The sequence below is a fragment of the Diabrotica undecimpunctata genome, chromosome 7 (assembly GCF_040954645.1).
Source record: "Diabrotica undecimpunctata isolate CICGRU chromosome 7, icDiaUnde3, whole genome shotgun sequence".
NCBI lineage: Eukaryota > Metazoa > Arthropoda > Insecta > Coleoptera > Chrysomelidae > Diabrotica > Diabrotica undecimpunctata.
Window position 1 is genome coordinate 97,022,374 of NC_092809.1, and position 27,647 is coordinate 97,050,020.

Genomic DNA, 27,647 nt, shown 5'->3' on the forward strand with positions numbered 1-27,647 from the left:
AAGGCCATGCCCAGCAGAGTGTTCCCACTGCAACAAAACGGAATCCAAGGAAGCAGCAGTGCTAAGACCGACGATTGTCAATGACGACTGGACGCCTACTAAGATAAGGGAAGAACAAGAGAGAGATCCAGTTATACAGAAAATCCGAAAATGGAAAGAGGAAAACCGTCGACCACCTTGGCAGAAAATATCAAACCTATGCTCAGTAGTTAAGACGTATTGGGCCCAGTGGGACTCATTTATCATCGAAGATGGCTTGCTCAAACGAGTCCTGGAAAATGATGACGGTTCAGAGAAAAGAAGACAGTTGGTGATCCCAAAGAGCAGAATAGCCGAAGTACTTCGTCAGTTACACGACAGTCCATCGGGAGGGCATTTTGGTGTAAGGAAAACCCTTCAGCGAATTCGAGAACGGTTTTATTGGATGAACAGTTCCGACGACGTAAAAGACTGGTGTAAGAAATGTACTATTTGTGCTACGAGTAACGGGCCTCACCGGAAAAGGAGAGCTCCTATGAGACAATATAATGTTGGAAGCCCGTTTGAAAGAATAGCTTTGGACATTGCAGGGCCATTTCCAGAAACTGAAAATGGGGGCAAGTACATGTTGGTAGTAATGGATTACTTCACTAAGTGGGTCGAGATTTACGCACTTCCAGACCAGAAGGCCGCCACCGTTGCAGATAAGTTGATCCAAGAATATATCAGCCGATTTGGAGTGCCTTTGGAGATCCATAGTGACCAAGGCAGGAACTTTGAAAGTGATCTATTCCAAGGAATATGTGATAGACTAGGCATGAAGAAAACAAGAACTACCGCGTATCATCCGCAATCGGATGGTATGGTAGAACGAATGAATAGGACAGTTGGCAAGTATTTGACAAAGATGGTGTCCGATCATCAGCGAGACTGGGACCAATACCTTCCGTTCTTCACAATGGCCTACAGATCTGCTGTTAACGAATCAACGGGCCAGACACCAGCCAGAGTCCTATTCGGACGCGAAATGCGACTACCTTGTGATCTAGAATTTGGGTGTCGACCTGGAGAAGATGTAGCAGGTGAAGATTATGTGATCGAATTACGAAGAAGAATGAACGATGTACATGAGTTGGTCCGTTCCCACCTTCAGATCGCTAGCGACCGAATGAAGAAACGGTACGATACACAAGCCGAAAAGGGTTGCTTTAAGAAGAACGACAAAGTATGGCTGTATAATCCCAAGAAGCGAAAAGGTTGTTCTCCCAAATTGCAGCAGCTTTGGGAAGGTCCATACCTCATCATGGAGAAGATCAACGATGTCATCTACCGAATAAGCAAGATTCCGAGGGGAAAGCCGATGATAGTACACCATAACCGGCTGGCGTCTTTCGAAGGTGACCACGACGTAGATGAAGAAGTGGAAGTAAACCAAGTCCAAGACGTGTCTGACCTCACGTTTGAGGAATTCATGGGTGCCTATGGAGGTACCGGTAAAGCAAGACATGGTGTTACCACTGAAGAAAAGCAAGATCTACTCGCGCTCCCCGATGACTACTCGCTGGCCCTTACCATCCCGGCCAGTATCAAAGACGCACCAGGGTTGGCATCCGTCTTTCGAAGGAAGTTTGGTCGAGTTGCAGAACTTCAATGCCAGGTGCCAGCTCCCGGTAAAACCTTGAAACTCCAAGATGCATCACGTTACCTTTTCTACCTGGTAACAAAAGACACTGCCCGTGACCAACCTACCTACCGAGATGTGTGGGAAGCCTTACTTCAATTGAGAGAGCACGTACTAGAGTCCGACGTGCAAAAGTTAGCCATGCCAAAGTTGGAGTGCCGCCAATTAGATTGGAGGGTTATCCGAAATATGGTGGAGGAGATCTTTAAAGACACCGAAGTCCAGGTGTTAGTCTGTTGCAATCCGCATAGTTACTGGTGCGGAGAGAAAACCGTCCCTTGTCATTTTTATACAACTGGAAGTTGTAAAAGAGGGTCCAGTTGCCGATACCAGCATACAGTTCCGGTTCCAGTCCCGACAAGGTTCCAGGAGGAACCATCTTTTAAGAGGGGGGCAATGTTACGATAATTATGCTGGCCTAAAATAACCGTACATATTATGACTAATGCTGTTCTGTTTTAGATTTTACGAGAGTATTCTATTAGCCGGCAGAAATTTACCTGAAGGGACCTTCCAGAAACGGTCGAGCCGATGTAAAAATACCCGTTTGCCTTACCGTTATAATTTCGCCGCTAATCGAGAAGGCTGTTCGATGATTCTAGCGTAAAGGCAATGGCATATATAAAGGACATTTTATTTGGAAGGGACAGTTAATTCTCAACACCCGCGCTCGCGAATTTGTTACGTACGGATATAATAAATTATTGTCAGATAAGTTAATATAAATAAAGAAATAAATTAAATCCGTAAGTGTTATAAATATTGAACCTTTTAATAAATTCACAACACTACTCTTTCAAAAGTATGTACACGGCACATCCTTTGATTCAAGCTATTCAAAAATCTTTCGATAGTTTAATCTCACTGGGAGTATCCATAACCATATGATCTGTATACCGTCTCATGTAGGAATAACTTAGTAATAACGAAGTAGCCGACCTCTTTGCAAAAAAAGCCGCATCTTCTAATATGGAGACTGAAAACATACTTACATACAGATTTACAGTCGTATTTTAAAAATATTATCCAAATGTCTTGGCAAGATCACTAAAATTAAATCCCTTCCAAGCTTCGTGATATCCATACCACCGTTAAAAAGCTTGAGTTTCTTTCCATGACACGAAAAAACATAATCTTAATTCGCCGACTTAGAATCGGCCATACAAGACTAACTCATAAACATTTAATGACTTCCCAAGATCCACCTACATGTACACACTGTGGTAATATTCTATCTATTAAACATATTCTCGTAGACTGTCTCTATTTCAACAACAACAGAAAAAAGAATCTTTTGAGTCAAAACTTACAAAATATTCTCAGCTCGCCAGATCAGTTTCAAAACCTTATTAATTTCCTCTATGAAATCAGGCTTTGCCAGAAAATTTAGAAGAAGAAATGTAGTTGAGAATTTGATAAAAAATAATTGTACCCATATTATTTAATGTATTTCTTTATCGATTGTAATGTTACTGTATATTCTTATAATGTAATGTAATAAAATTGTGCCTGTGTCAGTGACCTACGCTGTCGACACAAATAAAGCGAAATAAAAAAAACACTTCTTAAAAATTAATTATTGTTTTCTAAGCAATGATATTTATTAATCATGTTATTTTTCAACGTCCCATCCTGTAATTTGTTTATAAATTTAAATTAGTTTTTTTTTAATGTAAGTATTATTTAAAACCCTACTAATTTTAATAACACTTTAATTAACTGAACTTTAAGTAAAATATTCAAATGGAAAGATTTATTATTTTCTCAGGATATTAGTAAACAACTTATCTGATATTATTAAAATGATTATATTATTAGTATATAATATATAAGTTTAGTTGCCATATCTAACGTGCAGATAAAAAGAAAGTGTTGATAGAGAATAAAAGCCAGTTACAATTTTTTTATCGCGCACTTTATACCTGATTTCGTTTTCAATCTTTGTGTCGTGTCTTAAGCAATACTTTAAAGATTTTGTTCGAAACACGGTCACCTAGTTCAACAGAAATTGTAGGATATACCGCGTATAAGATCATTGCATTAAATTGTACTTAACCAATTGAATCATAACCTTGATTTCACGACCTTTAATTCTAAATCATGAAGTCCAAAATAATAAACGCCGAGAATCTGGATCCACAACCGTTGTTACTGATAAATAAAGAAGGAGTTAGAAAATATTGGGGAAAGTCTGAGTCCGATGTCTGTGAAATTTTAAAAGATGTTCAAGAATGGATAAAGAAACAAAATTTTCCGGAAATGCCAAGTAAGTATCTACAAAAATTTGTTTTAGTATTATTTTGTTTTCGCGATTTCTAAGTAGCTAAATTTTGGTATTATGTTCATAGTTAGAGCAAAAAAGCCGGTCATTAATTACGATTCATACATTAGAACATACATAATAATTGTCTAGAAAGTAAGATCTGATGTAAATAACTATAAATGACAGTCTAAAGAGTCTTAAGCCAATATTCTCCAATATTATACTGTTTTCCAGACATTATTGCTTTACAACTATAACATATTTTTATCTTTTCTGTATTTTGATTTTTCTTAGTTTTTCAATCTCTACTTTTTATATATGTACAGGGTGAGATTTTAGTGCGCCATTGGTCAATAATTCAATTATGATACAGAATATCTAAAACAATTATTTAGAAAAAATTTAGGTAGCGATATTCTCCAGGCTTGGATAATATACATAAATCTACAGGGTGATTAATAACTATGTGGTAAAGCAACCATACGACTTTTTAAATTAGATGCCCTGTATATTTTCTCATATTTAGATTTGTCTCGTGAGCTTTTCCTATAACTAAACCCGTTTTTTTTTTCGAAATATTTTTAGTTTTCTTCAAATTTCGTGAATACCTTCATTTTTGTTAGTAGAAATACCTTAGTCTTGTTTAATAATATAAAAAAGTTATTTTTATTCAATGGCATTACCGTATTATTTTTTCATATGCAGAATTACGATTATAAGAAGAATAGTTGTCCCAAATTTTTTGAATTTTTTTTATATATAACAGCGAACAGGCCTTGATTATTTCCCTCCATTTTTTCGGTCCCTTGCTTTCTCTCTCCAATTTCTCACGTCTATTTCTGACAAGTCTCGCTTTAATGTTTCCAGCCATTTCTTTTTTGGATGTTCTCTTCTTTTTTCCTCATTTCTCCAACATCAAGTTTTCCATACATCCTCATTATTTCTTTATTTGTTCGTCTTCTCCAAATATTCTCTGTCCTTTTTATTCCTCCGAAGATTTTTCTGAGCACCTTTCTTTCCCAGATCTCTTCTTTCTTTTCTTCCTGCTGGTTCATAATCCACGTTTCACTGGCATACATCACTGTGGGTCTGATTATTGTCACGTAGACTCGCAGTTTCGCTGTTTTTGACACATTTTTTGCTTTCAGTAATGAATTTAGTGACCCTATCGCTCTGCTTCCCTTCAGTAATCGTTTGTCTAACTCCTTTTCTTCTTTTTCCGTGTTCGTTATGGTTACTCCTAAGTATTCAAATTCTGACACTTTTTCAAAACTATAGACAGTCTCTGCTCCTTTCATTTTGATATATTTGTTATGTCTCCTCTCATTCCCATATATTGCGTTTTTGTTTGGTTTAATATTAATCCGTATCTCTTCCCTTCTGCTTCAAATTTCTTGAAAACTTTTTCTAAATGGTTTTTTGTTCTCGCTAATATCACCACATCATCATCTTGTTATTCAAAAAATAGTCATGTTTGTGCTCATATTTTATCTTCTTACGATTTGTTCTAATACTAGGTTAAATAAATTCGTTGATAACGGATCCCCTTGTTTTAAATTTCTATTCACTGTGAACTGTCTTGAAAAGCTTCCTTCTATTGTTACCCTATCTATCGTGTTCCTAAGCTTCATTCTCACTAGCCTTATAGTAGCTAGTTTTGTTCGTAGCTATTATTTTGTATTCATTTCTACATACTTATTTGATCAGTAGTGGTTCTTTCTAGTCTAAAACCTCCCTGGTATTCTCCAATCACTTTGTTGTCATATTTCTCACCTAGAAGTAAACCTTCTTTGTTTCTGCAATACTGTGGATTATTCTTTGTAGTTTCTCCGGATTTCTTAACTTCTTGGTAGAAATTCTTCACCTGGTTGTTTATGTAGGATTCTTCCTTTCAATTGCTTTTCTAGCTGTTCTCGTTTTCTTTTTTCTATAAATTCTTTTTACTTCCCTTCTTCTTGCAACATAGTTTTCAATCGCATTTTGGGTATTTTCTTCATTTCTTTGTTCTTTTGCCCTGTTTCTCCTTGCCGAAGCATTCCTACATTTTCATAGAACCAGTCTTGCCGTCTTTTTATATGCTTTCTTCTTATACACTTTTCCGCTGCTTCCAACATGACTGTCTGTATGGTCTGCCACTCTTCGTCTATATCCTGTTTGACTGGATTCTCTGGTTTTTTATTTATTTCTTCCTCTAGTCTGATTCTCTTGAAGGCGCTCTAATTGGTAATTTAATTTATCTCTAACAGGTTTTGGAATTATTGACAGTCTTTGTTTTAGTTTTGCTATTATTAGTGTAAGGTCACTAATGCTTTAGTTTTGTTATAAATAAATTAATTTATTTTATTTAATTACTAACAAATTTAATTAACTTTTTTTCGGTAAAATAAACCGTTGTGTCAAAAATCGCAAATTTAAATAAAATTTGTATTATATCAATGCGACGATAAAAATTCGATATCGTTTGATCAGATTATCCTATTGACAAAAATCAAAATACATTTTAAAGGTTAAGAGTGCAGCTTCCTTATGCAATTTTTTGAATTTTGCCACAGTTAGTAGCAAACTTAGTTTCTATAAAAGTGTTTAATAAATAAACAGTGCCCGATTTTCATAACTCGATTTTCAACCTCATAAGATCTTTAAAATTTATCACTTTCCATTAGCTCATTTTTCAACGCCTGCCGGTGCGTTTGGCTTTGGCTTTAGTCTTCTTAAACTGTAAGAGAATGGTAAGAGACTCGAATTAAATCCAAACGCAACCGTCTACATATATTTATTTTTCTTTTTCATTACTAATAATCTAGTCTCATTTTCCCTCGTTTATAAAATTGTCTAGAATTTTGTACAACCAATGTGATGGTTTTGATGTTCACCAGTTGCCTCTGTTGATAAAATAATTTTTATAAAATGTTTTCGATTGGTTGTAATTTGCATACGTCCTCGACTTTTATTATAATTCTTATATTACCTATTACAAAATTTTATACTTGAAAAATCTTATGCGTCAATTCGTTTCATTGTTTTTATTAACTTATCTTTGGAGTATACCTCAAATTGTAATATTATAATTTGTCTGCACTTCAAACAGTTTTTATCGGATTTATTTCCGATAATACATTTATTTCCAGTTGGGTACATACTGATAACACATATTTCAAGTTAATGGAAGCAAGACGCTTTTGAATCGAAGTTTTTCTGTCTGTTGTATAGAGTTTATCAATTTTGCTTTTTGGTTTAGATTGGGACCGGATAGCTCAGGCGGTAGAGTGTCTGACTATCACGCAAGGCCAGGGAGCGATTCCCAGCACCGGTGAAAACATCTAGATTTTAGAAACTAGGCCGACTCAGCCTAAATAAAATTAGTACCTTGGGTAACCCAACCAGGGGTAAGAATAGGCGGTTGAAGCATATAATTACCCTAATATACTCCTAATGCTGCGATAGTGGTATAAAGGTTTAGCCTCATTGTTAGATACCGACTACCGTTTTTTAGGCCATCCCATGATCTTTCAATATTCTTTTATTGTGTGTGTACCGTTGATCTTTTCGTAAAACTTGCTTGTTTCGTTTCTAAATGCTACGAACCCAACCCTTCAAGCCTTTCACTCTTATATTAGCTTTAATCTTCTATTGGACACATATTTTTTCGTCTCTTTCAAGCTGTTTATAAAATTCAGTAGGTGCTGTAAAAATTGTTTTGATACTAAGACATTTTAATATTTCTTTTCGATGTTTCGGCAGGAAATCCATGTCTTTTTCAAGAAGAAGCACAATCTTTTGAAAAAGAATTTTACAAGACTAAAAACAAAAACCCCTCTATTAAAAAAAAACGCATGTTGTGTATGAAATTCCCTGCTCGAATTGTGATGGAATATATATTGGACAAACCAGTCAGCTACTTAACTCAAGAATACGTTCCCACAAATACAACAAAAAAAAACTCAACCGCCCTCACAAAGCATGAAAACGAAAAGAAACATAAATTTGATTTTGACAAAACCAAGATCCTAAAAAATGAACATAACAGGAAGTAGAGGAATCTTCTAGAGTCTATACAAATCCAAAAGAATAATAACGCAATAAATGATAAAAAAGATGTCAAAAACTTAAACAAGATATATTTTAATTTAATTTGAAAACACACAAAAAGGTAGTCTCAGAAATGATGTTAAAATAACTGATTGTTTAAACGATCAACTATCATCAATAAACAACATATTAAATTTAAATACATTTTACATATAGTAACTTAGTGGGTCTGTCCTATGCTTTTACTATTATTTTAATTGTGACGTTTATGTATACTTGTTAGCACCGAATTTTTAAATGCTTGTAAGTCAAAAGTTTCACTTTTAAACCGTATTATGGCTTTAACAAAATGTTGATATATATATATATATATATATATATATATATATATATATATATATATATATATATATCTGTATATTTGCACAATCCGGGCATTTTAGATCATGAATATTTTGTCAAAAGTTTCACTTTTAAACCGTATTATGTCTTTAACAAAATGTTGATATATATATATATATATAATATATATATATATATATATATATATATATATATATATATATATATATATATATATATATCTGTATATTTGCACAATCCGGGCATTTTAGATCATTAATATTTTGTTTTGACAAACATGTGATAATGAAATTTGAAACTGTATATTTACTATTGAACGCGGATAATAAAAAGTGTCCGTTGACATTGGTATAAAAATATCTTATATTTTTATATAAAGGTTATTTATTGTTATTTGACCCCCTTTCCACGAACAATTTAAATGCATAAAACAAATATATTTATCAATTAATTTAAACGTCAAAAAATTATTTATTAAACGTGATACAAAGTCCGTTATTGTTGATATATTTTAATAAAAAATGTATACTTCCGATATAAGGAATGAATATTCCTTATAAACAACATCCAAAGGTAATTATGTAGTTCAATAAGACAACAGGAACAGCTGTTAGTTCTTAACTGAGTGTAGGAAAATAATCCTAAGAGTCTAAGGCTGTGCTGCTAAGTTAAAAAATAAATATTATTATTCATTAGTTCAATAAATTATTAAACTTTTTTTAAATCTGTCATTTTTGAAAAAAAGTGACCGATTTTATTCACATTGCAATACCGTTTTAACTGTATGGTTTTATGAGATGTTTTATTTTTTAACTTAAAATGTAAAGAAACAATTTCAGGCACAGTACCTTACAATAAACTCGTAAAACGCGGTTTAATCAACAGTATTGGAAAAATATGGAAATCTATTAGTGAAAATTTAGACGCTTCCGACGAAGGTGAATACTTTAATAAATATATAACTAGGATATACACTGATCAAGCTCAAATTGAAAAACTCTTAAATAATCAAATATCTGTTACTACTTCAGTCATACAAACTCTACTATCCAAAAATTGCAAGTAGACGAAGAAACCTTTAATTAAGAATTAAAATATATCGAAACTACACTTATGAATATTAGTGACGACATCTCTTTTTACCAAGCACAATTCCAAACACTGGATTTATTTGTCTTTATTGGAAAGCTACGTACTTTTAGAAAAATTTTTTAACTGATATTTTAAATATTATCACATTCTCCCGCCTGTAAATTTTACATAGTTCTATTATTTTGCCCTTAGATTTAATGGACTCATAGAAATCAAAACCCTATATCAATTATATTCAATAGCAATATTAGATCAAAGTGTTTTTCACCATACACTTTCAACTGTACATAAATATATAGTGCGAGATAATGATTTAGTTTCATATGTATTACCCATGGACACCGAAAAATGCAAACGGATCAGTCAAAACCAAAGAATGTGTGCAGACATTCTTCCGTATCCCATGGATACCAATGCCATATGTGAAGTCCAGCTTTTAAAACCTCTCAGCGTTCTGCCAAAAACTTGCCAAATGTCGATGCTCTTGGCAACAGGTTACAATGTGCAAGAAATTGACAGAATGTATAGTTATTAACTATTTCCGATCCATTACCAGTACCTACCAATTAAGTGTACAAGAAAAGAAGTCACTACAAAAAATAATCAAAACAAATTGAATTTTATTGTGAATCGAATCGGTATCAATAAAGAGTTTTAACTCATTTCGGCATGTCCCTGCCTCATCAGACACTTGGACTGATAAAAATTTAAACTCGGAGAGTCGAAAGAATGTCTCCTAAAACTTAAACACTGTAGTGGTTAGCGCACAGAGGTGCCACCTGCTTTGGCGGTTATGAACTTAACAGTCTTCCGGGTTGAACTGCGTCCTCTATAGCCTCTTAACAATGCTGGATCCGCCGCTGACTGCATGCTATAAAGTTGGCAAAGATCAAGAAAAACAGTCGGCCCTGATAACATTCCAGCAGATATGTTAAAACTACTTAACGAACAAAACATTAAAATATTGATTAAGCTTTTCAATTATATGTAATTAATAGCGTCTTCAATGGGCAGGCCATGTATTTAGGATGGAAGAAAACAGGTTTCCAAAAAAACTGTTGAATGCAAGAATGCAGGGGAAGACACCTCTTGGAAGACAGAGAAAACGGTGGGAGGATGATGTGGATGATGACGCTTCTCACTGATGAAATCTCCTTTGTAGTCGATAGTGGAGAAGAATGGCTACAGACCATAACGAATGGAGATGACTGGTTGAAGGCTGAATTCATAACTTTACCAAAATAAAACTATTGAAACACTGTAGCGACTATAGACTTATAGCCAAATAAAATTAAATATCCGAACAAAAGTTTCGGATTTTTCGTTGTTTTAAAAAAATTCACCAAAAAAATGAAACAAAACACTATCAAATACTTTAGAATACAGTATTATCTTTTACTGTATTGTGACAATAATAATTGTTTAAAAAACCAAAGTTGCAGTATAATGATGATTTAACCTTAAAAAGTTTCATATAACATAGTAGTTTAAGATATTTGTTCAAGGTTATTTAAATTCGAAATATTCAAAAGAGATAAGATTATCTGTGTGATGTAACCATACGTTGTGAAAAATTTAAAATCTTCCAAAAAATGATAATTTTCTATTAATATAATTTATTTTTGCATAACTTGTTTGTTTATATAGTGGCGCAATTAGTCGTCATAGTGAATTTGTGTAGTGTGGCACCCAGTATATTTTGTTTTACATGGTTATACAGTCTAAAATAGTATATTAAAGTATATGTGGATATTGAGGTCTTTAAAACACGCGCGATTTTTCTCGAAATAGAGCAAGTGTTTTAAAGACCAATTATCCACGAATTCTTTACGCTATTTTTTTAATTGGTACGCTTTGAAATCATATATTATTACTACAAAAAATTGAATTAAGAGCTAATAATGTAAAATGGTTGAATTTGTGATGTACAGCTGATTCCTAATAAAACTGATAGGAATCTTAAACGTATTTTGTAGAAATTTGAGCAATATTTTAAAGGATAAATACTTAATATTTACATACTGTCATTGTCACTACCAAATCTTAAAATTTGCCAGAAAACTTATTCTATTCAGCCTCAAAAAATGGCTCCACATGCTAGCAAATAAGTAAAAGCAAGAATTGTAACGAAATTAGAAGATGGTTAGTCATTACCTGCCGTAGCGAACCATTTTAACGTAAGCAGAACAACATTTTTTAATATTAATAAAAGATGGAGAGAACAAGAAACTCTCGAAAGAAAGCAAGATTCTAGAAGACCAAAAATATCTACTGCTCATGAAGATCGTACGATTTTGGAGAGATTAGAAGAGAATCCTTTTGAAGATGCGAAAATGGGCAAGAATTGTGTCACAGTTTCCGGGAAGAAAGACAACAACTTGGCGCAGAATTAAAGCATCGCGTCTTAGTTACCGAACTACAGCAAAAGAAAATAAGCTGTTACACCACAACAGAAGCAATCAAGACAAGTACAGCTAATTCAATTCCTGTTCATTCTGGACTTTCTTGACAGCGAACTAATAATCATCATTTTATTATTTGTTTATTCAACTCCTTTCTCCATGTATGACTGACTATATTTATTCTTAGTTTCCCATCTACTTACTCTTTTTCTTGTTACCTTTACCCAATCTGTCCAGCTTAATGTTGTTGGTTGTGTTGCTGTTGGATTTTGTTCTATTAAGTTCTCATATTAGTATTCTAATGTCGTACTGAACTTCTTCATTAAAATATGTAAATCAACCTTCTTCCGCATACTGTTTAATTAAATAATGAAAAGTTATTATTTTTTCACAGCCAAGAATTTGTTAACAAACATTAAATAAAAAAATGTCTGATTTTTTAATACTGACTTTGTTATTAACCTTAGCTTAATAATATTCATATAGTAAAATGTTATTATTATAATTTTATTATGTAATAAATTATAACTGTTGTTATTTAAAATTAAACTTTTTGTAGTTATTATTTATCTTATAATAACAGAGAACGTTCTTGTCCGAGATATTTTTTTAACTTTTTTTTACCTTAAATATTGTTTACTTTAAAATAATACCAATAAAATAACAAAAATATAATTTTTATACGAATCTTCCAGCAATTTTTTTTTATTTACAACGCTCAACAGGATGTCTTCTTGTCCAATCATACTCCTTGCCTACTAAATTAACTCACTATTCGGCTCCATTCACGCATGTTTGGTGCTCTTTCTTCCTAACCATGAATTCGCTTTTATCTGAGGTTTTCCTGTTTTGTTGTCAAACCATCTTTGTCTGGGTTGTTCTTTCCTTCTTTTCGTGATTGGGACCCGTTTTAGAATCATCTTTGGCATCCTTTTCCTTTCCATTCTCATCACGTGCCCCATTCATCTCACTCTCTATACTTTTATAATGCGACTTATGCTTGGTTCGTTATACAGTTCCTCTAGCTACCTATTTGTTCGTTGCACCCAACTTTCCAAAGTGTTTTTGCCTTCATATATAGCTCTGCGCATTTTCCTTTTTCATCTTTCCAATTTCTCCGTATTTGCTTTTTTCATGGTCCATACTTCACTACCATACTTCACTGTGGGCATTGTTGCTGTTTTATTATTCTTAAGTTTGTTTTTTTCGATACATATTTAGATTTTATCAGTGGTCTTAGGCTTCCTATCATTTTATTTCCCTTTGCCAATCTGGCATTCAGTTCCCATTCTTCCTGACCGTTCTCTTGTATTATAACCCCCAGATAAGTAAAATTGACTTCCTCTCAAAATTATATTTCCTTGATTCATTAGATATGAAAGTAAGCTGACCCTCTTCTTTTTGCTCTGTATTTCCGTGTATCACGGACTTTGAATTTTCCTGGTTTATTGCTAGAACAAAATATTTTGCCTTCTTTTTTAATCTTTTTATAATATTTTGTAATTATTTTCTTTTTTTGTTAGAATAGCACGAACATCAGAAAATGCCAAACATTGAAGTTCATTGTTTACAATGGTTCCGGTCGTTTTGGCTATTTCTGATTATTGTATCTAATACCAAATTAAAAAGCACCGTGGATAACTGATCTCCTTGTCTAAGACTTCTATTTACTTTAAACTCATCCGATCAATTTCATGTGCTATTCAGAGTCATTCTGACTAACCTAACCAGTTTTGCGGGTATGCCCGAGGAGCTCAATGCTACAAAAATTTTATTCCTTCTTATCCTATCATACGCTTGTTTAAAATCTATAAACAATACATAAAGGGTTAGCTTATATCCATAGCAGGTAATCTGGTTTTCTTTTAGTGTAAACATCTGATCTGTCACTGATCTATTATCTCTAAAATCGACCTGATACTCACCTAGTTTATCATCAGCAAATCTGTTAAGTCTCTCTTCTGGCTAATATCATGTAACAAGAATCCAGCAGAGTTATACCTCTGTAATTTCCACATGCCAATTTATCCCCAAAAAGTCAAAATTGAATACCTCGGTCAAAGATATGAGTTGCTGCAATTAATTCTTTAAGGAAAAGTAGAACCAAAACGCGGACCAGGTAGGCAAAGCATTTCCTGGCTGAAAAATCTGCCTACGTGGTTCTACACAACAACCACAAAACCACAAATCTTTTCAGAGTCGCAGTTTGCAAAATACAGATTGCCATGATGGTCGCCAACATAAGAAAAACATAGACACTACAAGAAAAATAATTTATCGCTCTTTTTGTGTATCGGGTATAATAAAGCTTTAGTTTTGGTTTATTAAATTTTTTGGGCCAATCTTTGGGCATAATTTTCTCTTCTCATATCCTCTCGATAAGACTATACATCCTTCTTTGCAGTTTTTCCCCTCCATTCTTTAGCATTTCTGCAGTTATTTCGTTTTTTCCCGCTCTTTTGTTATTTTTGAACTCATTGATTATATTTTTAATTTCTTTTTTACTAGGAAGTTTCATTATTATACCATCATCCTGTGCAAGGAAACTTACATTCTCATCTGTATTTTGCTCATTCAGTAGTTCACTAAAATGCCTCTCTCATATATCCATCATTGATTCTTTTTTACTCGTGACTATTTTATCTGTTTTATTTTCATGTATGAAATATTTACCTGCCATTCTATTATACACATTTCGCTATTTTTACCTCGTCAGATCGAACTTGCTGGTGAAGATGAAACGAATAATATATCCTTTTGTATATCAATGGGATACGAAGAAATATATTTCGTCTTGACCAGCAAGTTCTATCTAAGGAACTAAGTACGTGCTTTGGATTATAAATTTATTTTATTTTGTTTTAGCGAATCACATGATAGAATTTTTTCTTACCAACTGCAAATACAAAATTGAAGCTACTAAAGATGTTCTCAGTACTTATTATAAAATAAGAAAACAAGTGCCTGAAATATATGAAGATTCTAACCCTAGACTATCAGAAATAGATAAGTCTTGGACTATGGGGTAAGTTTATTTAAAACTAAAGAATAAAATCTATAGTTAGTTTTTGATATACTGAAAAAATTAAAAGACAGTCGTTTAAGTTCACAAATCATTTAGAAATTTATTTCACCAATGAATTAGTTAATTTTTTTTATAATTTTTTAAACAAGAATACTTGCTCTTTTTAATATATTTTTTTGTGTAAGTAGCAGTTTGTGATTAACAGAAAAATGATGACAATACAGTGCTCTTTAAAAAGTATTTTTGTAAAAGTATAATATTAATAATGAATATGTAGGTATGTGAAAAACAGCGTTTGTAAGAAAAAGAATTGACTTTTAATTAAAAAAAAAAAAAAGATCTACTAGCTTTATAAAACCGAATTTCTTTTAACTTATAGATGTTATTGTCCATTACCACAATTAACAGATGACTTGTGCAGAATATCTATTGTCAAACTTGACTCAAATACGTCAAACTTTGTGGCTAGTTCTTATTTTGCCAATATAATGAATATTTATGAACTACGGATACAGGAAGACTTATGCCTTAGCGAAATTATTATTTGTGACTATAGTGCCTTAAGTTGGGGACATGTTTTTAAAATGGATATTTTTACTGTTCGAAAAATGGCACATATAATGGTAAGTCAGTTTATTCTTCTCATAGTTTTTAGTTTAATACATTATCCAATACACCTTAATAAATTTTTTAGGAATTAAAACTACTTTTTTTTTAATATTAATACACTCAGATGCAAAAAAATGCAACGGAGAAAAATGATTTTTTTAGCACACTGTGTATAAATTTATAAATTTTAATTTAGTATAGTCAGTTTTTTGATACAATTTTATATTTGACTTGTACCCCGTACTATATTGTACGGGGTTAATTAAAACGTGGTTTTATTATCCTAACTTTGAAACATCCTGTGGAATAATTCCGTTTGCGAATTTTCGTAAAACCTTATTTTTAGATTGCAACCATATCTCCTAAGCATTGTGTTTTTTGTTTTATGTCAAAATATGCCTTGGTTCATTTTTTAGAGCCAAATGAATTGTCACTCACAATTTAGGACTTTTTTATTTATCATTATTTTGGAGATATTTTGTAATACGACGAGGTGACTTTGGTGGCTTATCATTATGTCATATTGACACTTACATTTTGTTTACCTCTGATTGATCATGGTTCTGAGTGTTGAAGATTTTGCGAAAGCCGTTGCTCTGGTTAAAGATGGGCGAAATTATCAACGTGTTGCTAGAGTACTACACACTCATTGCTCTACCATCCAAAGGGTAGTGGAACGTTTTATATGAACTGGAACAAACAAGCGTAAAGCGGGAAGTGGCAGGAAGTGCAAAACTACCGCTTTAGATGATCGTTTTATACGAGTCAACACTTTGCGGGATCGTCATTTAATAACAGCAGTGCAAATCAGCTTCAAGAGGTTCGAGGCAATAATGTAAGTATATTTACAGTTCGTCGAAGATTACATGAATTTGGTTTGTAAAGACCAGCAACTGGGCATAAATTACATCCACAGCACAGAGTGGCTAAACTACAATTTTCCAGGGAACATTTACATTAGAATTTAGGACAATGGAGTAATATTCTTTTTATGGATTAGTCGAGATACTGTTTTCACTCAACAGATGGGAGAGAACGAGTATGGCGTCGAACTGGAGCGAGATTTGCGGAGTGCGCTTTCAGTCCCCGCGTTTGCCATGGATGGGGTTTAGTGATGGTATGGGCAGGAATATTCTGAGAGGGGCACACTGAATTGGTATTTATTGAGAGTTCGTTGACTGCACACCGGTATATTAAGGAAATTTTAGCGAACCACGTAGTACCCTTTTCTCAATATATCGGCGATGATTTTCTATTAATGCAAGATAATGCGCGACATCACTCTGCAATGTAATATCGGTGTGACATCCAGTGCTTCTCGGATGTGGATATGATATTTCTTCGATATCAGTCACCAAAGCCCCCATCGTCGTATTACAAATTAATACAAAAGATAATGGCAATAATAGGAAAAGTCATAAATTGTGGGTGACAAAGTCATTTTGCTCCTCAAAATAAACCAATCCATATTTTCACATGAAACAAAAAACATAATACTTGGAAGACATGGTTACAACTGAAAAACAAGGTTTTACGAAAATCTGCTAACGGAATTATTTCACAGGATGTTTCAAAGTTAGGATAAAAAAACCATCTTTCGATTAACCCCGTATAATAAGTAAAATATTTTATTAAAAAACTAACTATACTAAATTAGAATTTATAAATTTTTCACAGTGTGCTAAAAAAATCATCAAAACAGGGCTAAAAATAAAAACTGAATTAGGTACTTTGAATTTGACCAAAATTTTTTCCGTTGCGTTTTTTTGCATCTCAGTGTATATTGTATCAAAAAGCATGGGGAGAGGATGAAATTGTTCCAGAAATAATAGAGTATTTAAGAGGAAAGGAAAAGGAATGGCTGTGGATAATTTGCAAAGAAGCTTGAAAATATTAAAAGATGCCCGAGGGATGAGCAAATAACTTAATTGTACCAATACATAAAAAAGGAGAAGAAACTCAGTGCAAAACTTAAAGAGCAAGAGTTCAAGTTAACTATGAACTATATACATGAAAGAGCTATAAACTAAAGCTGAAAGAAGAACAGGCAGCATTTGGACCAGATACACAAACAAATGTCAACATATATATATATATATATATATATATATATATATATATATATATATATATATATATATATATATGTATATATGTATATATATATATATATATATGTATATATGTATATATATATATATATTATAGTATATATATTATATATTTAGTATACCTTCCAAAGATTTGTGAGGTTGCGGTCAAAAGGCCTACTGATTAAAACACTAATATATGTTGACTCTTTAATCTTTAAAATCGAGCTTTATATATACATATATATATGTATATATATATATATATATATACATAAATTAAATGACCAAATAATGGCCTAGGAGGACAAATTCGTTAAATTTTCTGTGCTTGAATCGGTGTCAATAGAGTCTTATGACTAATTTTAGTACCCCTGCTTCAAGACACTCGGGCTGATACAAATTCAAACTCGTAAAGTCCAACGAATGTCTCCTAAAACTTGACCATTGCAGTGGTTAGCGTACAGAGGTGCCACCTACTTTGGTGGTCATGATGGTTTATTTTTTATAACTTTTTTTTTTGTATTTTAGAATTCACTTAAAAACAGAGTAAAGCAGTTACATATTGTGGATTCCCCATCGTGTATAAACATAATCATATCATTAGCCAAAAAGTTACTTAACAAGAAAATAGCAGATAGGGTAAGTATTTTTAAATATAATGCTAATGTTACCAATCCGACAAAACTTGTATGGAGTCTTGATGTATAGGTCACTTACAAATAATATATCACGTACGTAACATATGGTGCCTCGTCTGCGTGTGTGTAATATTTTCTAAACCCTAAAACTTGTATTAATAAACTTTTAAACTAAAATAAAAGACAGTTTGTAATAGCTTTTGTGATATTTCAGTTACGTAATTGTTAAAAATGAAGCAGGGGCATCACTGTCTAAAATTATTTTGTAGAATTAATGTCCAAGCAGTGTCTCATTGAAGCTCTTTTTAAAATCATCTATATAAGTATTAAATCAGACCAAAACTCCCAAAATATTAATTTCCAATATAAATAATTCAACTTTCTGCAGGCAAGGTCATGTTACCATTTTTTTTAACATAGAGTTTATAGAAACTAGAGTGCATTTCAACGAAACCCTGTATAATGAAACTTTGGATAAGCTCCATCAAACAATAAGATAAAAACGTTATTCTTCTGTACGAAAATGATCGGCCTTATGTTGCTAAAGTATTGAAAGAAAATCTACAACGAAAAGTGTGGAGGGTATTAGAGCATCTAAGTTATGGTCCCGATTTGGGCCTTGCGATTTTCACATCTTTGGATCACTGAAAAAGGCGTTAAATGATAATTGTGTTTAGTCGGACGAAGAAGTAAAAAATGTAATAAAAAATTTTTCAAGCGACAGCCACAAGAAATCATTCGGTACAATACTGGGATTTGTGACTTAATTGTAGTGGTAATTGTTTGTAGATATGTAGATTTGTAAAACAAAAAACAAAAAACAAAATAAGAGCAACAGAGATGGAATTTCTAAGGAGAAGCTGCAGAGTAACAAGAAGAGATAGGATAAATACCATGGAGATTAAGAGGAGAATGGGCATGAACTCCGACATAATAGACTACATCGAACAGAAGAGGTTAACCTGGTACGAACATGTCAGAAGAGCAGACCAAAATCGGTGGATAAATAGAATAACAGAGTGGAGCCCGATAGGAAGAAGAAAGAGAGGCAGACCCCGAAGATCTTTCAGAGATGAGGTGGACGAAGCAATGAGTAGAAGAAACCTACAGGAAGGGGACTGGCTAAACAGGAAAAATTGGAGAAAACGGTTGAGTGAAGGAATACAGTGAAAACTGTGGAAATCCTTGTATATATATATAATTGTTTGTAGATATATTTCCCAATAATTTTTTTCTGGACCAAAGATGAATTCCAATTGAACAAACCTCGTAAATAGATATCAAAACCATATAATTTTTAAATTATACGTATAGAGAAATAAAATGTTAAAAGTTAAAAGCGGACTCTTTAAATAATTATTTTATTATTTTTATTATATAAAAATTTATTATATAAAATATTTTTAATCTATAAAAATGCAACACTCGGGCCGAAACAATAACCATTTCAATTTCAAAACGGACGATGTCGAATGAATATATATTTCCGCCATGCATAGAATATCAAGGTCAAGCAGCCATTTCATGTTATATTTTTTCTAGCCAATCAAATATTTCTACATATTTTTCCGATTTAATGGCATATTTACGATGTATTTAAATTTTAAATATTGTGTTTATGTCCGTTTTTTCCAAAGGCAGTATTTAGTATAAATTAAAACAACAGTGTTACTGTTAGAAATAAGATGGTCCTAATTTATAGTTATGATCCTGCAAATTGTATTTTACATAAGTCTAGACAAAAAGACATTTTTTGGTTTACAGCAAAAAGCTAAAATATAGGGTATAGGGTAACAAGTTTAAATTAAATACAGTGTGGTTTTATTTTTAAACAGAACAAGCCAAATTAAAAATAAAAGAATTCAAATCGGGTGAACAAGTAAGTCATTCAATACTACCTAATCTACTAATGCATTGTCCGAAAAATGACTTTTCTAAAATAACGCCTAAAATTTACACCAAAATGAACTGACGCTATGTCTTGCTTAAACCGTATCTAATTAAAAAGGAAACTAATTTTCGCTTATTAAATTTCTTTCTAACTAAATGAGATGGAAAGAAATATGGATGTAGAACAAGAACACAATAACCTGAAAACGATAATAAAAAAAATTGCTTATAAAATTTTATGAACAGAGAACAACGACAAAAAACCCCACGAACAATCATGGATGACAGAAAACGTAAAAGAAATGATACAAGAAAAAAATATATAAGAAATGGCTAACAAATAAAACACCTAGCAATAGAATAACATATTAAAGGAAAAACGGAGAAGTACGCAATCAAATAAAAGCAGCAAAAATAAAAATGTGTCCAAGTTGAAAACTTAATTGGTGGTTCTCAGACTACGGAAGCATGGAGAACTACCACTAATCTAAAGAAAAACATCCATAACTCCTTAAGCAACTTAATTCCTATAGAAAAGTGGGAAAATCACTATAAAAATTTACTCCGAGTTCAGATAGGAATATATAGGAGAGGAATACTGTATGGGGAGACAAACAAATAGTAATATTAATACTACTAACAACGAGGTCCGTACTGCGTTAATTAAAATGAAAAACGGGCGATTTTCAGGATCTGAAAATATAGCTGTAGAGTTACATAAAACACGAGGTCCACTCCTAATAGAATAAATAACTTTTCTAATGAATCAATGTTGCCAACAAATTAAAGTACCATCTGAATGGAAAACCGCTCACCAAGTATCCATCTTTAAAAAGGGTAATCGAAAAGATCCTGCTACAGAGGATTAAGTGTCCTACCTACTTTCGGGAGATTGTTTGGAAAGATAATAAATGGAAGAATACAAGATGATGTATGGCATCTAATTAGCGAAGACCAAAGTGAATTTAAACCTGTAAGATCTTGCACTGATAACTTGTTTATACTCCTCAATTAAGAGAAAAACGAATAGCGGTTGGTACCAAAGTACATCTAGCCTTTATTGACCTAGAAAAGGCGTATGATACAGTTCCAAGAGTTAAATTGTGGCAAGCTTTACACCAACTCGGCATTACAGGAATAACACTACTTACCTAAAAATCGGAAATAGATTATCAGAGTCAATAAAAGTAACTAAAGGACTAAGACAAGGACGCAGTATGTCACCCTTACTGTTTAAGTTATATATTGAGGCAGCACTCAAAAATTGGAAAAACCACTCCCAGGAAATGGGAATCCCCATAGGAAACGACGTACTGTTCTCCCTGAACTTTGCGGATGACCGAGTCGTCCTTGTTTAAGATTCTTATGATCTAGAATTTAAGATAAAGGGTCTATACAGAGAATATGTAAAATGGGGGTTACAAGTCGGTATAAAGAAAACAGAATACGTAGTTATCATTTCAGATGCAAGGTTTTACGTGTTGATAGACGAGGACGTGGAAATCAACCAAGTGAAAAAATTTAAATATTTAGGCTCACTCATTGATAAGAGCAGCTTGTAAGAAATTGAAGGATGTCTGAACTCCTTATGATGGGATCGCAACATTTCCAAAAGGAACAAAAAAAGAATAGGATGGTTGAATCAGTTCTTTGTTATGGCTCTGAAGTATGGACAATTAATGCAGACCTGAAGAAAAGATTGTTAGCAGTTGAAATGGATTATTTGAGAAGAAGTGCTAGAACATCAAGGCTGGAAAGGAAGACCAACGAATCTATAAGAAATAACATGAATGCTACAGAAACGGTCATTGACAGAATAGAAAGAAGAGGTTTAAAATGGTTTGGACACCTATTGAGAATGCCTGACGAACGTTGGCCCCAAAAATTTACAGATAAAAGTCCCCTGGAAGAAGAAAAAATGGTACTCTTGGTACTTGGACCGGGAGGATTGGCGGAGGAGAACGGGAATACGGCGATAGCCGTCTCCAAAATGTATTTTTCAACACACTGTAATATATTATGTAATATAGATAAAACAATGTGTAAATCTTTACAAAATATCACAATTCGTCAGTGCAACTTACTAGCCGTTGAGATTATTTACAATAAACTTTGATACTCAACATTAACAACACAAATATAAAATATAATAATGGACAATACATTTTAAAAATTTTGCTCAGGATAGTTAAAGTTAGTTGATTTCATGACATCTTTTGACGGTGTGTTTTAAGTCTGATACATAGAGAACAGAAAGAAAAAAACAATATGATTAAAATGTAATTAATATTGTATTTATTTTCAAGAACCAATATTAATTACATTTTAATCATATTGTTTTTGTCTTTCTGTTCTCTATGTATCAGAGTTAAAACACACCATCAAAAGATGTCATGAAACAAACTAAGTTTTACTATCCTCACCACAATTTTTAGAATGTATTGTCCATTATTATATTTTATATTGTGTTGTTAATGTTGAGTGTCAAAGTTTATTGTAAATAATCTCAACGACTAGTAAGTTGCACTGAAGAATTGTAATATTTTGTAAATATTTACACATTTTTTTGTCTATATTACATTGTCTTGAAAAAGAAATAAAACAATTCCGAAAGCTTGACAAAAAGTCAAAAGAGTGTTTCTCTAACATCTCGGCCAACCTTCTGACTGCATATATATATATATATATATATATATATATATATATATATATATATATATATATATATATATATATATATATGTATATATATATATATATATATATATATATATATATATATATATTCTCATGGAGAAAAATATCGAATGTTTTGGAATTTTCAAATTTTTGTTTTTTCAAAACATAAATGTTTAATATTAGGTACATAAGGTTATTTTACTCTAAACTTAAATGATAATTTAAATTGCTTAAACAACTGGTTAAACTGAAAGAAGTGCATGATCAGTAACGAGGACCCCCCTTTTAGCTCTTAATACTGCTTGCATCTTTCTCAGCATACTTGCAAGTAAATTTTGGACATATCCTTGGGAAATTGCATTCCATTCATCCTGTGTAGCAAGCCGAAGCTGCTGTATCGTATTTGGAATTTGGATTTCTTTGTCATATGCTGCGTTTCAGGTGATCGCACGTGTGCTCTATTGAATTTAAATCCGGGCTAGATGGTGGCCAATCCAATCATCGAATTTGGACCTCATCAAGATATGTAATTACTCACTATAGCCGCGGCATGTGGTCGAGCATTATCGTGCATTAACGTAAATGTTTCATATCCAATTTAACCAACATATGACAAAACATGATCTTGCAGGGTGTTTTAAACGTAAGAATCACCAGTCATCCATCCAATCACTTCCACAAGTGCGGTATGTACCTCCCAACTAATACCTTCCCAAAGAATTATGCCATCAACTCCAAAACTAACGGTCTGGGCGAGACTGCAGCTGGCGAATCGTTCTCCAACTCTTCTGTAGACATAGTTTTGACCATCTGGCTTCCATAATAGGATTCTAGTCTCATCAGTGGAAAGAACGTTTTTCCAGTTGTCGATATTCCACTAAATATGTGTTCTTGCAAATTCCAAACGACGAGCATTATGATTTTGGAGAAGACGTGGAACTTTGACAGGGCGTCTGGGCTTTAAGTTTGCTTCTTTTGATCTTCGTTTAGCTGTTTGTGAACTCACATTAACTTGTCTAACATTTAATAGCTCATTTCTGAGGTGCATCGATGTTAATGAACGATTTCGTGTAGAATTAAGATTCTACACGAAATCGTTAATTCTATTAAGTCAAGGACTTAATAGAATTAAGTCCTTGACCAGACCTTCGTACAAAATTTCCTGTTTCGCGGTACCTTTTTAGAGTATTTGAAACTATAGATTCAGTTCTGGTAAGACGTCGTGCGATACCTTTTTGTGCATATCCTTTCTCGTACAAAATTACAATATGTGCTACTTTGACTTCATCGCAGTGCCGAATTGATGGGATACATGTTTTAAACTTAGTTAAATCAAAACAATATTTAATTAAACTTAATAAATTAAACTAAAAATAACCGAATTAGTATGACTTTTCCTTTACGTGAAGAAGGATTTTTATGATAAAATGTACGAATGACACTAACCACTGAATAAACGTTATGAGTATTATCAATAATTTAAAATTATTTTGTAATAATAGTGACTACAAAAAAAAATTGGAAAATTCCAAAATATTCGATATTTTTGTCCATGAGTGTATATATATAAATTTCCTTCTATAAAAAACAGTCCAGTTAACTGAGTGCCCACTATACTCCACCATACATTTAATTTTTGTGGTCTTTGAGTATGATTTTTACGTATCCAGTGGGGATTCACCTCGCTCCAATATTTTAAATTTTGGCAATTTACACTTACACATAATGTAAATATTGCTGTATGTGGATCTTCTGCAAATCTTTGCATTAAATCTAAGGTTTAATTGTAATTTACAGCAGCTACTTCACTTTAAGATGTTTTTTTGTCGCCGTAGCTCCTCATCATTAAAAGTCATTCGCTCTTTTTCCGTAAAACCAACTTTATTGTAGAGCTTTTAAAATCACTTAAAACAACTGTCGGCTTTAGTTATTAAACAATTTATTTTACAAAACTTTTCAATAAACGTCAAGACATTGTTAGTTTTATGAATTAATGTCAAAATCATAGCATTCTAGGTTAACTGGATTACCTTAAAAATATTTGGCACTAAGAAATTTGATTTACATGAATGATTTATCTTCTAATCCTAATTCTTCTAGAAATATGTTAGTAAACTTCGTTGAAATGTCCTTTGATCATACTATATTTTATTTGATTTTCAAACAAAAAACAATTTAATATGTTTTTTATTTTAGATTATGGTACATAAATCATATGATAGTCTTTACGAGCATGTTCCAAAAGACTTACTTCCCTGTGATTATGGTGGCAAAGAAAGGCATTTAGAAGAAATCATTGGTAGGTATAATTTTCATGATTTTCCTAAATTCAGTTTATACCTTAACTGGATATGGAAACTTAAATAAGGTTTAAATAGCGAGTAACAAACCATCTCGTGACTCCCAGCATAGACCGTTCCATTCGTCTCTATGCCACTCTCAATTTCGAAGCCGTAGTCTTGGTTAGAGTCATAGTTTCCGCTCCATAGGTCATAACAGATAATACTCATTTTACTCAAAAACTGCCCACGCTAAAGTAATTCGTCTTTGGATCTCGCACATTTGGTTATCCCTGCTGATTCTTATTTCATAACCCAAATACGTATATTTCTCCACCAGTTCTACCACTTTGTCTTGAATAGTTGGTTATTGGGGACCATACTTGTCATAAACTTAGTTTTGGTCAAGTTCATTCTGAGGCACATCTTCGAACATATAAAGTCCAATTAATTTAACACATCTGTGGCTTCCTCTAAATTATCTGTGATAAGGATAATGCAATCATCTGTAAAACGCAGATGGTTAAGCTTTTCGCCGTCTATTGTTACTTCTCTGTGGTCCCATTTGACTATCTTAAAGGCATACCTTTAAGATGGTCAATTGGGCCTTGCCTTATCCCACGTTTTATTTTTATTGGTCGGGTTTTATCGTGTATCTTAACAGTCATAGTGGCATTTTTGTAAATATTGTAAATAAGTTCACTATATCTATGGCCAATCCTGCTGTCCTTCATTACTCTATAAGGCTGTCTATTTGTGTCGAACAAAGATGAAAATCTATGAAAGTAAGGACAAGAAGTTTGTTATATTCTATAAATTTTTCATTGAGTGTCTTTACTGTATGGATGTGATCATTAGTAGCTTCTTAGCTGCTCTAGCTATCCTCTTGGTTGGTAGAAATCTAAATTTTTCTTCAATCTTGGTAAAGAGTTTGTATAAGTGGTTTAATAGGCTAATAGGTCTATAATTTTTTTGGCCCGTTGTGTCTCCTTTTTTTATGCAAAAGGAGGGTTATAGAATTGTTCCATTCTTTGGGCACCTCTCTTTGCTGCCAACATAGATTAAACAGTTTCCTTATTTATTTAATAGCATATCTCCTCCTTTTACGATACTTTTTATTACAATTCCATCCTCTCCTGGGGCTTTTTTATTTTTCATTTTTTTTAATGCTTGTCGGATCTAATCTCTGACATTAGTTCGGAATCTTAATTCACGATCTTCTTTGAAATGGCTGTTTGTATTCGTGTTTGCTTTTCTCGCCTACTTCCATATAATTCCTCGTAAAATTCACCGACCTGTTTTAACTCGCCTCTACGTGATATTATTTCATTTTGCTTGTTTCTTAATTTATGAATTTCGCATTTTCCATTCGTTAGCTTTCTACGTAGAACTTATTTTTCTCTATAGCGCGTGTAATATTATCGGTTTTACATTCCCTTAAACCTCTCTTGATTGCCTTCGAAAAAGTTGTATTTATTTCTCTTAGAATGTAATTGTCTGCATTTTTATCGCTTCTCATTTGTCTTCTTTGATCCAGCAGCATATGCAGTAGTAGTAGCTTATTATTGATACTTGCCTGATATTGGTTGATATCTAATGGGGGTGTCCAGATACCATGAGATTTATTTTTAATCATTATGTTCCTTTCTCTTTTTATGTTGATTTGGACTTTCGCCAAGACACAAAAAAATTCTAGATGGTACGAGTATCTCTGGATTTAGATTCAGTTACAAATCATAGAAGCGTCTTATTGCTAATCAAAGGTCTTGAAAACCTAGTCAATTATTTATCTATCTATGTACTTATATGCAATAAAAGATAAAGATAATAATTCAGAACTTGCCTCTTAGATCCTGCTTAAAATATCAGCTAAAAATCTTAAATAAAACTCTATACTATATCACAATGGTTTTATTCTGTTATACACCAACTTTTATCCAATATTTCTTTAATGAGTTTATATTTATTACCCGTTGTTTTTTGCAGACATGTGGAAAGAAAAGGTAAAACAATATCAGGACAGGTTTGATACGTTAGAGGCCTGGAGCAAATCGGATTGAACAAGGATCTCAGTTTTTTATATGAATATTTGTTCATTTTTATATGTTTATATAATGAGTAGTATATATTATACTATTTATTTATTTCTGTTATATTCTTTAATAAAGAAGTTATTATAATTATAAGTATGTTATTTGTATTATTAAAGTAAAGGTAAAAGACAGCTGGAAATCTAGTTACTAATCTTTAAACTTTCAACAGATTTAAGAGAAGGGTTATTTTTAATTAACTAAACTAACTTATAATACACAAGTTCTTACATATTTTATTAAAATCTTGAAACCGAATATTGAAGTATGCAAAATCAAAATTTTATATTGTGTTGAACAATAATTTTTACACTGCCACTAAAAAGCTACGTGGATAAGACAGTAGCATTATCCTATAAAGTAGATCTTCAACCCTTGCTGCCAGATGTCACCTTAAGAGCCAGATCAATATCGTTGATTCTGTAAAATTTCTTGGTATTTTTATAGACAGCAACCTTAAATGGTCCCTTCATATCGATTTGTTAAGTAAAAAACTAGCCGCAGGCTGCTATGCAATAATATCTGTTTTGAAGAA

The 27,647-nt window shown here is 32.5% G+C and overlaps 1 protein-coding gene across 1 annotated transcript; it reads left to right on the forward strand.

Moving 5' to 3' along the window:
* Positions 1-3,504: 3,504 nt before the first annotated feature.
* Positions 3,505-27,211, forward strand: LOC140445619 (alpha-tocopherol transfer protein-like). The gene is made up of 6 exons (XM_072537815.1): positions 3,505-3,926; positions 14,675-14,834; positions 15,214-15,457; positions 18,065-18,175; positions 24,940-25,042; positions 27,009-27,211. Exons 1-6 carry the CDS (start codon positions 3,761-3,763, stop codon positions 27,080-27,082), a joined length of 858 nt encoding a protein of 285 aa, XP_072393916.1. The 5' UTR covers positions 3,505-3,760; the 3' UTR covers positions 27,083-27,211.
* Positions 27,212-27,647: the final 436 nt, after the last annotated feature.

Coding starts and splice junctions, on each gene's coding strand:
- LOC140445619 (XM_072537815.1), top strand. CDS start 3,761: ATGAAGTCCAAAATAATAAACGCCGAGAATCTGGATCCACAACCGTTG. Junction 14,835..15,213: donor GATAAGTCTTGGACTATGGG/GTAAGTTTATTT, acceptor TTTAACTTATAG/ATGTTATTGTCCATTACCAC. Junction 25,043..27,008: donor GCATTTAGAAGAAATCATTG/GTAGGTATAATT, acceptor TGTTTTTTGCAG/ACATGTGGAAAGAAAAGGTA.